Source organism: Electrophorus electricus, chromosome 11 (genome assembly GCF_041902795.1).
Source record: "Electrophorus electricus isolate QZ-2024a chromosome 11, ASM4190279v1, whole genome shotgun sequence".
NCBI lineage: Eukaryota > Metazoa > Chordata > Actinopteri > Gymnotiformes > Gymnotidae > Electrophorus > Electrophorus electricus.
In genome coordinates, this window is record NC_137507.1 from 25,415,590 (window position 1) to 25,430,743 (window position 15,154).

The following is a 15,154-nucleotide window of genomic DNA, read 5'->3' on the forward strand; positions in this document are numbered from 1 at the left end:
CTCTTTTAGCTAAGATAGCTATTCATAATATTAGCTACCTAGCAGTTAGCGATATCCCAGTTACCTAGTGCACAGTAAGCTAATGTCACTGTACCATGTCACAAAGTCACAAGAGGCCACAATTCTGGACAGCCAACTGTCATTTGGCACTCATACTGTTAACTTATTTTGGTCATTCAGGTCCCTCCACTACAACCTCAGGGGGATTTGAATTTTAAAGCACTCATGTGCTTGTTCAGTCTATTATTATCTTGAGATTGAAAAACTGGAACTCTCCTGGCATGCCTTTCCCTCTGTGCCATCAGACACCTGCAACTCCAACTCATCCAGATTCAGGAGCAGCTTCATAACTCGTTTTCAACCTTCCAAGGTTCTCCAGTGTTACCCCCCCTTGCATGTTCCCTCCACTGGCTCCCTGTAATGCCTTACTTCAGATTTAAAACACGTAAATTTGTCAACAAAGCCAAAACTGGAGCAGCTCCCACATACTTACAGTACTTATCAACACTACTCTGCACCACACTGCCTTCAAGCCTCTAGCATGTAGATATATTCTTGACAGAGTACAAAGCAAATCTGTAAATTGTTCTGGACACAGGTGTCTGACAAATGATATAAATGTAAATAAGATTGCAAACCAACCCCCCCCCCCCCCCCCCCCCCCACATCTTATTGTACAAGCCTTCCTGATGTATTTTTTACATTCATTATACCTTGGCTGTTGGGTTGTTTTGTTTTTGTTTTTTGCAAACTTGCTAAGACATAGGAGAGCATCCATATATATTTCAGACATAGCATAGTCTAGGAGTGCCAGGTTTCTTTCTTGGAATCTACTGCCCTGAGGAAATGAGTTGCAACATATCTCTAATTGCTACAGAAGGCCTTTGGTAATGGATCAGATGTGTTAAATCAGGGATGGATTGTATCTCTGTGGGGTAGTATATTTCTAGGGCTGGAGTTCCTGGCCTAGTGGATGAGTCTCCAAAAGTTATTATCTGCTGTTTTAGGCTAATACCATAAGTAAATTGCAAATAAAACAAACAATTCCTTGGTGGGCAGAAATGGGGAAATGTGGTATTAAATGGCCTTTCAGTTAATTTATTCATAAATTAACATTATAAACTTTATTTTAAACTTTTTATGTAATGTCTCTTATAATTTTGCATATATATATATATATATATATATATATATATATATATATATATATATATATATATGAAAAATTAAAATATATAAGCTATGTAATCTTCATATAGCCTTTATTCTTTATTACTGGTTTTGCAAGTTGGTTGCTTTTGCAAGTTGGTCTGTGATGGAGACCATCATCTCCCTGAAGACAAGGGTAGTCACCTCTCCTTCAGGAGAGGCTAATGTGATGAAGATAATGGGACAATTTGAGCCTGGCTGTGGTTGCTGCATTCAGCCTTCACTACAACGTCACACTGAAAAAAAGTTGTTGTTGTTGTTATTATTGTTGTTGTTATTATTAAATCTATGATGTTAAATTGAATATTCTCTGTAATTAAGCAGTCTTTCATTTCTCTGTACTGTTATAAAGAGATCCAATTATTTCCAGATTTGCAGAATTGTGGACATAACGTTTCCCAGAATAAAACCCCAGGGCCAAAGGGCTGTTTAATTCTGCCTTTCATTTTGGCCGTAAGAGGGGTAATGCACAATTTTTGTGAACTTACAGAGAGTCCACTTGGGATGTAGGCTTCAGTGGAATTATCCAAATATGAATGTGAAGACATAAGTATGTGTTGCATATGTGATGATTGGTGTGTTTAATTAAACCTGTTTTTTTATTTTATTGCAATCTTTAATAACAATACAGCCCTGGCTAAGACAGTGTAACGGAACTATTAAGATAGACTGCATGTTTCTAATCTGTCCTGGAGGACAAGAGCCTGAACGACTGGATCATGTTTGTGGCTGTTATCAAACACATAACATAACCAAGACAAGCACTGATGGCTGTGTACATCTTGTTTCCAGTAAAATATCACATTTAGAAATGTAGAGCTCTACCACAAACTTTATTTCTAATAGAACTTAACTCTACCTTCACTGAAACAAGAAAAAGGATGAACAAGAAAAAAAAACAAGGATGGTTGATGCTGTTTGTGTGTGTGTGTGTGTGTGAGAGAGAGAGAGAGAGAGAGAGAGAGAGAGAGAGAGAGAGAGAGAGAGAGAGAGAGAGAGAGTATTTATTTAATTTCTTTACATATTTGTAATGTGATTTGAAAGGTCTGAGCTAAATAGCACTATTTATACGCTTGCAAGCTATGTGGCCTCGCAGATTCGACGTCGACCACGGCTCCGCACTCCGCTCTCATCTAACTTCTTGTCACTTTCTGCCTGCTTTGCTCTAAAGTTTCCATTTTCCGAATACCATGTTGCCCTCTGCTGGCTGATGTGAGGCACATTGACATTGACACAGAACTATCCTGCAGTAAACAGTCCTACTTCAAAATGTATAATAAGTTACGTATAGGTTTACCCCTTGCTTTTTTCTGAAAATTGGTTGCTAAATTACAGGCTGAAAAACAACTTTTCCGAAAGCTGGAATTAACCTCATAAGCCGATGTGCATGAAGCTACAAAGTCTGGTTTTTCCGCGTAGTATGATCATGTTTGACTATCCTGCTCGCTATTGGTTTGCTCCACATAAGTTATAAGGCGCAGAAGACATAGGCAACGATGTGCCACGCCTTCGGAGGTTTATCATAAGATGCATCACTTAGTTAAACGGTCGTACTGAAATCCGGTTTTATCAATTTTAATTTCTCATTCTTTGCCCAATGCATTTTAGAATTATTGCTTTGCGTCAGAGCTTTGTAAATTCATACAATACCCCCCTTAAACCTAAAAAGGCCTTGTACAATCGCTGCATCCATTGCTAAATCAACAGCGAGGATGCATCCGATTCTCAGAGACTGCCGGGGCTGGGATGCGGAGAGTAAGAAAAACTATGAAGAACTGTTTAAAAAACTCGACACCAATAAAGACGGGAAAGTTAACGTGGCGGAGCTTCGAGCAGGTCTCATAGCCATGGGTATATCCCTCCGTACCGGAGAAGCCCAGGTAGCTCATTTAGTCGTGTATTTTGTTTCAGCCGGTTATCTGGTGAGCTGGACCAGTGAAAATAGCAAGCACGATGACCGCTATCGGTCTAATTTTATGGAGCGCCGTGGTCGAATTTAAGTATAATCTATTTTGTTCATTTCTAGAGAAATCGTAGGCTTGCATGAAACGACTAGCTAGCAAACATTTATTGGCATCCATGCTATGACTAACGTTATATCACGCAGTAGCTACGAGTGTATGTAACCCAGGTGTAGTTCTGTTGTTTCCTGTAAGAACCTGACTGCTGGCGCCTTGTTTACTCTACAACTATCCGCGGATTTTTTTTGCGATGTGTCCCTTAAATGTTTGCATTGCTTAATTGACAGAGAATAGTGGCTACTGGAGACAAAAACAGAGACGGCGCCCTGGACTTGATCGAGTTCGCTCGGTACCTTAAAGAGCACGAAAAGAAACTGTGGCTCACCTTTAAAAGCCTGGACAAGAACGAGGACGGTAGGAACCGTCGCAGCGCCCAGGCTTTCTGTTGTGCTAAACCTCCCAGAACCGCTTATTCTGGGTGTTAATAATATAGGGCAGTACCATTTGAAGGACAACTAAAGCGGCCAAAAAGCATAAAAGAAGTAGCGTTAAAGTATTTATTACAATTCGACACAATGTAGACTACTATAATACCAGCGGAAGCGATAAAATAGCGCTATGGTAACGCTTTGATCGTGGCTTGGTCCCATCACTTCGTCAGTGTAGCAAGGTTATCCTGCCAGTCCGACTGCATAAGGCCCCGCGTCTTTTAATTTTCCTGAAGGGTGTGAGGCTGTGGTGTGTCTCCCTTTCTGCTGTTAGGCCGCCTAGATGCCTCGGAGATTAAACAGTCCCTGGCTGAACTGGGAATGGACATATCAACAGACGCAGCACAGAAGATTCTGCAGAGGTTGGGTCTCTCAACACTGTTCAGATATTTATTTGTGTACAGATTTGTAATACATATAGGAGAGCCGTGGTTGTGTTTTGTTTTGTTTTTTTGACTCACCTTGATACTGATGCAGTCTGTTTTGAACTCTAGTGTTCACTTTAAATGCAGATTTAAAAAAAATGATCTATAGTATTTTCTAGTGTAAAAATGATGTATATACTTTATACTTTACAAAAAGTCCACTGAAGTCACCTGTGGTCACGGCTGGGTAATAATTAAATGCATGTAGCTAACACGGACAAATAAAGGATATCAAAAAATGTAACTATAATCAGATTACTGGTACATTTTAAAATGTGATGATTACAAGCAGGATTCCAATACAACTTACCAAGATTCACTTGCACTTACTCCTTTGTTTTGATCAAGTGAGTACAGTCTCATCATGTGGACACTTCCCATCACGCTTATCACACTGCAGCAGAACCTAATGTAGCCTGTGTTTCTGTAAAGGTGTGAAATATGCGCTGTGCCTTGTGTGCTTACGTTTTGGCTCTTCTCCTTCATTCCCTTTTACTTCAGTTTATGACTGGAAAAAAGACAATTTGTGAGCTCTTCCTGGTATCACTCGTGCCTTTCTTTGCTTTCGTTAGCACACATGATGCAGTATGATTGCTAATAGCTTTTTGATCAGGAACATGGAGTGTCGTGTGGACACCAGATTAGTTTGTCATCAAAACAGGGATTTCAGCATTTTTTGTGAATATTGTATTTTTCATATGACTTTATACATGTTAAGTTAAAGTAATCTTGTTTGCATGAATTTTCTTTTGTATTTAGTTGATGATAAATTGCAGAAGATTGTACAGATGTAAAAATAACCAGTCATTGACGCCGATTTAAAAAAAAATTTCATGTTATGTCCGCAGTCATTTTACATACATTCTAACAAAGCGCCACTGGTTCAGTACAAAGAAGAGTTTACCAGTTTGACAGGAGTTTAGGGACTGAGCATTCTGTAGCAACATGCCTTCTCAGGATCGCTGCGCTGCTATGGATTGGATATGTTGAACATATCCAACTTTTACACATCTCCTGAGTTGTTCATGTGTGCACAGAGAAAATACAAGGCTTGTGGGAGCTTTTTGGTGGCCATACTGGCTATTTCTTACTGAACCAGTGTGGAGGACCGGTGTTGTGAAATTCTTCAGCAGTTAATAGGTTAAAACAATACAATTAATCAGATGATGTTACTTTAATATTGTAATCCTTTGGATTATGTTACAGATACATTTTTAATATGTAATCAGTCAACTGTGATGGAATACAATTTTAAAGTAACCCTCTCAACTTTGTGTGTAATATGCTTAGCATATATTCTGTCTTTCTGGTACTGGGAAACTTCAACACATTCATTTGCAATGACTAAATATATTTGTGTATCTAGTGTATCCAAGGAAAATCATTTGCAAGACTTGTAAATACTGACTATTCTAGTCTGGAAACAAATAAAGCGCAAACCTCTGTAAGAATCTGACTTTACATTTATTGGTAAAGTGTTCTCTAGTAACTGAATACCTGTATATTTGCCTAATTTCATAACCACATTCTAGACATGTGTGTGCACAATTAATATCATGGGGTATGCACATGGTTAGGAAGGTTATTTTATAAAATATTTTATTACAGATTACTGATTACCTATTACACCATCTGTAACCTAATCCAAAGAATTAGAATCTTAATGTTATCTGATTGATTCATTTCTTGTATTTTTTAAAATTATTTTTAACCCATGAAATGCCAAACACTGGTGCTCTACCATGCCAGTCAGTATGTCCACAAACGAGCTCCTACACGCTCCTGTATTTTCCCTGTGCATACTGAATAACAACTCAAGAGATGTGTAATTAAGTTGCCCATATAAACACGTCCCTTCCCTAGGAGTCCAGCACTGCTGAGAAGACTCTTTGCTGCAGACTGGTAAATCCCTGTGTTTATAGCAAACAAATCTCATGTCCCCACGAAATCCCATGTTCCTGATCTAAAAGCTATTAGACCTCACACTACACCATGTGTGTTAATGAAAGCAAAGAACGCACCAGAAAGAGCTCACAAATCGATAAAGTAAAGTCACAAACTGAAGTAAAAGAGATAAAATGTAAGAACACACAGCAGGGCACATATTTCACATTCGGTGCTGTTGCAGCATGACAGCAAAGCATCATGGAAAACATACTTGATTGGAGCCATAAAAAGGGAATGGGGTGTAACAGAAGATGGGGAAAAAAGGAATAAATGAAACTTGTTAAGTTGTACTGGATTCCTGCTCGTAATCACTATATTTTAAATGTACCAGTAATCTAATGACTGCCATTTTTTTTGTAACTAATAAAATGCATTTACAAAATGCTTGATGTTGGTATGTTGAATGTGTTACATGTATTGTGTTGCAAATCAACTCTGGGTATGCATGGTAGCATTTTGCTTCCAGATTCCAGGACAGTTTGTATTTTTTGCACTGAGAATATGAAAATGCACAAGTATACATTTTAACATCTTGCCAAGTAATTGCAATGAGCAAGTGTGATAAATATGCTGACTTTGCAACTGTGTCATTCAGAGTGTTGTTACCAACTGCTAATGTTTTGTAGTTTCATGTGCTCCCTGCTGTAACATGCTTAATTCAGTAATATTTACATTTGGCATGCACTCATGCTCAGCATGACTAATATAAATGCAATGTGGTCTACTCAGAAACCATTTATTCTTTACTGTTGGTACATATGCTTAAGTAAACAGCTACCAATATAGTTTTTCTGAGTTTTAGTTTAGGAAAATGCTAAAATAAACATTGTAAAGTGGTTGACTTTACAGGGTTGGATGTGAGGATCCATGTCTAGTCTCTCTGTCCAGTAATAGATGCTTAAGGATATGACATATCTGTATTCTCTGTATTCATCATTTGAATGTGTTCTGCAGCATTGACAATGATGGCATCATGACTGTTGACTGGAACGAGTGGAGGGATCACTTCCTGTTTAACCCTGCTACTGATCTGGAAGAAATCATCCGATACTGGAAGCACTCCTCGGTCAGTTACTGTTCCAGTGTACACTGTAAGCTTCTAAACTGTTAAGAGTGTTAAGTTACGATCACACAACAGGTAAAAGTGGCCCAAATCCGTTTTTCTGACCAAATATTTTGTTGGTTTGGTTTGCTGGGCTGTTAAGTGTCCCAAATCAGAACTGAAAGTGTCAGATTTAAATGTGGGATTTTTTTTCCTGTTCATGCTGCCACACAGTTAACATATGTGTCAGAAATGATGAAAAAGCTCTGGGCCACTTTTAGCTGCTATGTGAACATACCCTTATAATAAATGTAAAGGAAAAGTGCAATTTTTATTCAGGTTATGGCTTCTAAAACTTTTAAATGGATTCGACAAAGACGTTCTGTAGTTTCAAGTTAATCATCTTTACCTAAAGGTTCCTGGAGTGGATGCACGTGCCTTTCCTGCACTGCTTCTACTGCTGGTAACATGATTCGAAGCAGGTGCTTCGAGCAGCAGAAATACTCCACTCAGCTCTGCTGCTCTGTTGTGTTCAGAGAGCATGTGCAGTCTCCCACCCTTCACTTACTGCGTGCTAACAAAGGTGCTGTGAATAGTACTTTAACCAACAATAATTCGTTAGCTTTTTGTGTTATCCGTGGCTCTGTTTTTATTATAGGCACAGCATCTTGTGAAGTGTGGGAATGCTTTTTTAAAAATACGAAAAGGCGTAATAAAGTCAATCAGTTAATGCTTTGTTTTTCTTCATTAGAAGAACATAGAAAGGGGCACAAGTTTACTGGCCCCAGGTTTACTGACAGCTTCTTTTAGCTTTTAGGATTTGATTTATGTACTGTGATGGGATCTTTATGCCCTGTTTACTTTAAATCTTACAACTAGAAAATGTTTCACATTTTGAGCACGTCAGGACTTCTTTTACATTTCCTTGTGACTCTTAAAAAGTCTTCCTATTAGCATTGTAATTTATGCCTCTCCAAGTTAGCAGCTGGACATTGGTGACAATCTTGCCATTCCTGATGAGTTCACGGTTGAGGAGAAGACCTCTGGGGGTTGGTGGAAACAGCTGGTTGCCGGGGCGACAGCAGGGGCAGTTTCTCGAACAGGCACCGCCCCTCTGGACAGAATAAAAGTTTTTATGCAGGTACGCACTGTGAAATGTCCAGTGTTAAATTGTCTCTATTGCAGTTTAAATTAATTGTTGTTATGCATTTTTAATGTATATTCACATCATTACAGTTGCTGTATATAGTATATCCTTACCAGTTTTACAGCCTCAGGGTGTTCATTGTTAGGCTTCATTGCTTGTTTTCTTATTCATTTCCATGATAAATATATATATAGTAGAGGGCACAGTGTATTACCATGAATCTTGTCTTTGTATCATGAGTTTGAAATGGGAAGTTTATCCTTGTTCATTGTGTTGCAGGTACATTCTTCGAGGTCAAACCCAATCAGTCTAGTCGGAGGCTTCAAACAGATGCTGAAGGAAGGAGGAGTGATGTCTCTGTGGAGGGGCAACGGACTCAACGTGCTCAAAATTGCCCCGGAGACCGCTATCAAATTCATGGCTTATGAACAGGTCAGGATGTCCCAGAACCCCCTGCTCCAGCATTCCCCACACACTGCATTGGACTGCATCAGATACATTATAAAGGCCCGTAGAATACAACTCAAGTGTGTTTTAAGCACAGTGCAGGAACTTCAACTGGGGAAATACTAATGTTTTGATATTATTATGTAATGATAATGATATGAATAATAATGTAATTATATATTATAAGTGGCCCTAATCGTAAACTAATACATTTCAAGAGTCCCAGAATAATTGTTTTTTTTAATTTAAGCAACCTCGGTCTATAGTTTTGCTTCAAGAATCGCCCCACATCCCAAAAGCACCACAAGCACTTAACTAATAGCAAGTATCTAAAGTGGTTCTTACTGTCCTTTCAGTGAAACTCACCTTGCGCTAAATAGCTTCAGCTGCCATTCTAATTACCTTGACCGCTTGCGAATAATGCTTTGGTCTTGTTTCCTGCCAGTATAAGAAGCGTTTTTCGTCAGAGGGGGATAAAGTAGAGACAGCACAGAGATTCATGGCTGGCTCTTTAGCCGGAGCCACTGCACAAACCGCCATCTACCCCATGGAGGTGAGGGCACCACACATCTCGTTTACAAATGTTCATTGATCCAGTGCACATTCTCCACTTCCAGGGATTAATCCCTGCGGATTTAATGACTTGGATGAGTGCATAGGTGTTTTATTTCTTGTTTCCAGGCCATTAGGGCTGATCACTTTTATTGAACTGTAGCGAACTTTAACTTTAAATGATTGTAACAATCCCTGGGAGGACTGTGAACAACCCCGGCCAGTTCTCACTGTATGCATAAATGATTCTCTCTCTGTACCCCCAGGTTTTGAAGACCAGGTTGACTCTGAGAAGCACTGGCCAGTATTCAGGAATGGGGGACTGTGCCCGTTCAATTTTGAAAAGGGAAGGCATGAGAGCTTTCTATAAAGGCTATGTACCCAACATGCTAGGCATCATCCCTTACGCCGGCATCGATCTCGCCGTCTATGAGGTGCGTGTGCAGGAACGGCCCCACACGGTATGGTACCGCTGTAGCTCACCTGGTAGTGCAGGTTGAGCAAGGTGCTAGCAGCACTGGTGTTTTGGGTTCAATCCCCAGAGAGCACACACTGTGTGATACATGCTGCTTAATATATGGAAGCTGCTCTGGATAAGAGTATCTGCCAAATATCAAAAGATGTAAATATGAGCTATGTGCACAGGAACAGCAACACACAGTGCCTGTGTTGTTTTAAGCCTATTATCTCAGGATTAGAAGTGACTTGCCATTTCATCTAGTCCCTTGGTAACTGATTCCGGAACATCGCTGTGTTCTGTACTTGGACTGCTGACTAAGCAGTTTCAGTGCAGGAGCGCGCCGTTGCAATAGAGTGTCATGGAAGCCTGCAAGAATTCCCATCCCAGCACAGTAACGTGAGACTGATGAACAGTAAAAAGGAAGAGTGGGCATTTAAACATTATCGAGCCACAGCACTTAACAGGCTTAGTTAAAAAAATGATCACAAGTTACTAATTAATTATCGTTTCCAGCAAGAATAAAGCTGGCTGCTTCTGGAATATTAATATTAATATTCACAATATTAATATAATATTGAGTTTGAGAAAGGCATTATATATAATTTAGCATTAAAAAGTCTATTTTTGTATTGCAACATTTTTGTATTGTATTATGCCTAAACTTATCACAGTTCTTCAGAAAATGTTAGATACAGATACAGACTCGAATAGACCAATAGCTTCTGCATAACCTAAAAGATAATGCTATTCTAATCTAAGGGATTCTTGTCTAATATGAGACGTAAAGCTCACCAGACACAGTGAAAAATGAACGGTACACTTCTCTTTTATCATTTACCGTTCATAAATAGTTTTTTCAGAGCACACCTTCATTTATTGCAAGTCCACTTCTTCCTCTTTCTCTGCCCCAGAGTCTGAAGAATGCCTGGCTGTCCCAGTACGCCCGTGACACGGCCAACCCTGGCGTCCTGGTCCTGCTGTGCTGCGGGACTGTCTCCAGCACATGCGGGCAGCTGGCCAGCTATCCCCTGGCCTTGGTGCGCACGCGCATGCAGGCGCAAGGTGGGCCCCGTGGCCGTCTCACGGAGCCTCACCGCCCAGGCAGCTACTTCTGAATGCTCCATGTAGGAGGAATCCGTCACCGGGGGGGGGGGGGGGGGGTGTCAGCGTATGTGTGTTTTGTGTGTGCATCTGTGCGTGTTTGTGGGTGTTTGTGTGTGCGTGTGTGAGTAGAAGAGCTGGAGAGAACACAAAGGCATGTGGCCTTTCGGAGGCATTTCGAGACATGGTTATTGGCAGTAAGGCAGAGGTTGCAGGCGAATAAGGTCACCAAATGCTGGAGGGTTGGGTTTGTCCACATACACACAGATCCTTGTCCCAGACTGTTGCACTGTGAATGGCAAACACTGAAAATACATTTTGGTCAAGGGCAAGAGTATGGAAAAATGAAGAGTCAGTGTCTAAAAAGGTTAAATGTGAACTGTTTGCGACTTTTTGAGAACATGGAAGGATTTTCCATAACTGGTGTGTTCTTGCCTCTCCGTGTTTTTTAACGTTCGTCATTCAGCAGCCCTGCACGCCTCGGAGCATGTGTCCGTGCGCTCGGTGCTCCGAAGCATCGTGGCGAAGGAGGGTTTCCTGGGCCTGTACCGGGGCATCCTCCCGAACTCCATGAAGGTCATCCCAGCAGTGAGCATCAGCTACGTCGTGTACGAGCACACGAAGGTGTGGCTGGGCATCTAGAAGTGATCGACGCTCCGAACACACACGAAGGGAATACGGGAAGCCCGTCAAAGTAGACAGCAGAGATCATCACTGTTCCAAGAGGACTCATCAATACAGGCCACAGTAGATGTACTGTCATCATTTTCAAAGAAATATTGCTATTTAGCATGCTGTTTCAGACCTGTTCGCTGTTGTAAGGCTTAGTGTGTCCAAAGCAACCAATGAATTAGAGTGCTGAATTCAGCTTTTAAAACGCATGCAGGTGCATCTGGGCTGACATCGAAGATGAAGGAAACAGGCAGCTGTGTTCAGCCATGGGGCAAACTTTAGCAGATTTACACTCAAAGGTTTGTCAGATATTTTTACTGTGACCAGTGTTTTGCATATTTAAATTTTTTGCCATAGAAATAGCAATAGCATATGCTGAAACCTGCTGGATTATGCCTTAGGGCCTTAAGTTTTGTGAACTTGATATATTTAGTTTTTATATATTTTTTGAAATTATTTATTTATAATACACTGCCCCAGATCCCCAGAACGGTGGAGGTAACCAGGCAGAAAATGAGAATGAGATTCACTTCCAGATATCAGCACCGCACTACTGCCCCCTTGAGCACAGTGCTGGAATGGCTAGTAGAGCTAAAATGCCAGGGCCAGTGGATGAAGGCTACCGGTTAGTCTGTGTGCTCCAAGGAGACAATCTATGTAATGGGCAACTGTAGGCAAAAAACCAACTCAGTGGTTAAAACGTTTTATCTTGTAATAAAGTAATCTTGTCCTAATGTTCAAGATTTCTGAAAAAGACAAACATCCAAACATCCACATTCATATGGACTCAAGAAATGAAAGTGTGAAAGTAACATGAGCGCAGGAATGTCGTTCTGTTCCATACTGTTATAGAATGTCCTAAGACCGCTGGTGACAGTGTGTTTGCTTCGTACTATATGTAGAAGCTACAAGTTCTTAAGTAAACGTGCACCTCAAAAAGCTCGCTAGCTAAAACTCATCCAAGGGTCCTAGTTGGCATGGTTTAACTAATTGGCTTTGGGTACTATGAGAATGTCATTAAACATTCTGTCATGGAATGTCATGGAAACAGAGCTGCCTTGTTTCTTAGAACACAGAGCAAGGTTGTTTTTGTCTGCATTCTTTGTCATGGTGTCGGGGAATGTGAGTGTGTGTGTTACATGTGCCACCAATCCGATACCATGTATCAGAGTCGGCTCGATATGAAACTATGCACAGTTCATGCACAGAGTTTAACTGTAAGGTTTTCTTCATGTTAACAATCAAATCTATTATATTCCAATGCAGATATTCATGCACTAGGTCACGTGTGATGATTCACATTGCTGTCATGTAGTTTTGATAACCAAGTGTTGGGGAACAAGTTATCTGCCTTCTTGCGAGAACATTTAAATGAGACAAAATAGCATCTTAGCTCTGTATACCACCACAGGTCCGCAACCAACACTGATTTATTTATTAATCCTTTTTTTATGTTTCCAGTTTCCAGACTCTTAAGAAAGTTCAGGGTTAGGGAACTGAGAACAAGCACCAGAAAAGTAATAGAAACAGAGCGGACAAAAATGACCAAACAAGTAAAGCATTCTCCTCTAAATTAATCTAAGTTAATTACTCTGTGGCTTTAGTATTCAAATCGCATTAAAAAAAAAAAAAGCAGAAAACTGCCAGGTTCACCGTTAGCCTGCTGAGGTTTAAGGTGGACTGGAAAAATGAATAAGAAGGTGGATAATAAACTAATTTAAGATAGGTCTGCACTATATGGGCAGCTGTATTGGGGCACCTACACACAACACCTACAGAAGCTTTTATCACGTCCCATTCTAAGTCCTTAGGCATTCATACAGAGTTGGTCCTTTTGGAGTTATAAGAGAGTCCACTCTTCTGGGAAGGCTTTCTACAAGATTTTGGAGTGTCTTTTTGAATGTTTTGCCCAATCATCCAGAAGAGTATTTGTGGGGACACTGATGTTGGATGAGGGGGCCTGGCTCACAATCTCTGTTCTAGTTCATCCCAGAGGTGTTCAATGGAGTTGGCTCTGTCAGGGATCTGTGTGGGCCAAGCACAGTTCTTCTTCACACCAAACATATCTTTATGGACCTTGCTTTGTGCACTGCGGCTCAGTCAGGCTGGAACAGAAAAGAGCCTTCCCCACAGTGTTCCCACAAAGTTGGAAGCATACAATTGTTCAAAATGTCTTTGGAATGCTGAAGCATTACAGTTTCCCTTCACCGACTAGACTCATCCACCAGACTGCCAGATAGAGAAGTTTGGTTCATCACTCCACAGAACACATTTCCACTGCTCCAGAGGCCAGTGGTGGCATGCTTTATACCACTGGATTTGATGATTGGCATTGTGCTTGGTTATGTAAGGCTTGCATGCAGCTGCTAGGCCATGGAAACTTATGCCATGATGCTCCCAGTGCAGTTTTTGTGCTGATGTTAATGACAGTGTAGGTTTGGAACTCAGTTCAGAGCCAGCAGAGTGTTGGTGAAATTTACTCACTTCCTGGCTAAGTTGCTGTGGTTCCTAAACTTTTCCACTTTTCAGTAATACCACTGACAGTTGATCATGGAATATCTAGGAGGGATGAAATTTCACAGACTGACTTGTTGAAATGGTGGCATCCTATTACAGTACCCAACTCTTTAGAAAAACCCATTACTTCACAGTTTGTAAAGGCAGACTGCATGTCTTGTTGTGTGATTTTAAGTTGATGTGGAATTATAGTTTTATCTGTAATGAGGAAAAAAATGCAGATGAACTATAGTGGACATTTTAGGAGTTAGTGAGTGAGGCAAACGTTCGGAGCAGAGGATGACCAAGGCAATAAATATTACCTCACTAAGAGAGATGCTGTGTGGCATTAGGAAAAAAAATGCTTTAGTCTTGTAAACAGTTTTTCTGTTTTTTATAGTCTTGTTTATATTTATCTGTTATATCTAGTCTGTAGAAATATGACCTATGTAATACACCTGCACATAAAATATTCCCCAGCAATCTAAGATTCACCTAAACAACTGAACCACAGCTCCACAGTTTTTTTATTAAATATAATCAGATCAGTGTCCATGTCAGGCAACATTCTAATGCAAGATATCTATATCGGATCAGTATTGATCCGATATCAATACCTGTATTGTGCCTGTTTCTTGCTTGTGTTTTTATTTATAATCTACTGCACTGGATAGAAGTAGATGACAAAGCACTTTTGTAAATTGCTCTGGACAAGAGCATCTCTTAAATGCTGAAAATGTAAATAAATAAATAAAGTATTCCCCACTCGCCCTCCTACGGGTGGTCTTTTTCCTTCCACCATCGGCGTGTGGGTTTGAGGAACCTGTGTAGTATCTTGACTGTTCCCAGGACTACACTCTTCTGGACAAAGATCTCTGCTGGGGCCACTCATCCAGTTTGGCGGCAACAGCCCCTAGTGCTCTGTTTACCATTGGAACCACCTTAACCTTCCACATCTTTTCTAGCTCTTCTTTCAGCCCTTGATATTACTCAAGCATTTCGTATTCCTTGTTCCTTATGTTCCTATCACTTGGGATTGTTCGATTTATCACTTCAGCCCTCTTATCCATCTGCTGCTTTTCCTTCACTACCATGTCCGTTTGGTTATCCATTACCATATTATCAATCTGTATCTGGAAGTCCCACCGGATCTGAGCTTAGTCAATCTCTACCTCCTTTGGGGTTTACACCACTTTGACCTCGGAAT

At 40.5% G+C, this 15,154-nt stretch overlaps 1 protein-coding gene across 3 annotated transcripts; it reads left to right on the top strand.

Moving 5' to 3' along the window:
• Positions 1-2,730: 2,730 nt before the first annotated feature.
• LOC113586719 (mitochondrial adenyl nucleotide antiporter SLC25A24-like) lies at positions 2,731-14,892 on the top strand. Of its 3 annotated transcripts, none has more exons than XM_027025061.3 (10): positions 2,731-3,089; positions 3,458-3,584; positions 3,933-4,020; positions 6,985-7,096; positions 8,055-8,213; positions 8,499-8,651; positions 9,112-9,219; positions 9,485-9,652; positions 10,590-10,740; positions 11,246-14,892. In XM_027025061.3, exons 1-10 carry the CDS (start codon positions 2,922-2,924, stop codon positions 11,419-11,421), a joined length of 1,410 nt encoding a protein of 469 aa, XP_026880862.2. In that variant the 5' UTR covers positions 2,731-2,921; the 3' UTR covers positions 11,422-14,892. The 3 variants fall into 3 exon arrangements, with proteins under 3 accessions (XP_026880862.2, XP_026880864.2, XP_081579781.1); XM_027025063.3 differs by having other exon boundaries at positions 11,249-14,892; XM_081723655.1 differs by having other exon boundaries at positions 10,590-10,802; positions 11,246-11,383.
• The last annotated feature ends 262 nt before the right edge of the window (positions 14,893-15,154 follow it).

Excerpts from the sequence above, each read along its gene's own strand:
- LOC113586719 (XM_027025061.3), top strand. The coding sequence starts at position 2,922 with ATGCATCCGATTCTCAGAGACTGCCGGGGCTGGGATGCGGAGAGTAAG. Across the intron at positions 8,652-9,111 it reads AATTCATGGCTTATGAACAG|TATAAGAAGCGTTTTTCGTC; the intron begins GTCAGGATGTCC and ends GTTTCCTGCCAG. Across the intron at positions 9,220-9,484 it reads CCGCCATCTACCCCATGGAG|GTTTTGAAGACCAGGTTGAC; the intron begins GTGAGGGCACCA and ends CTGTACCCCCAG.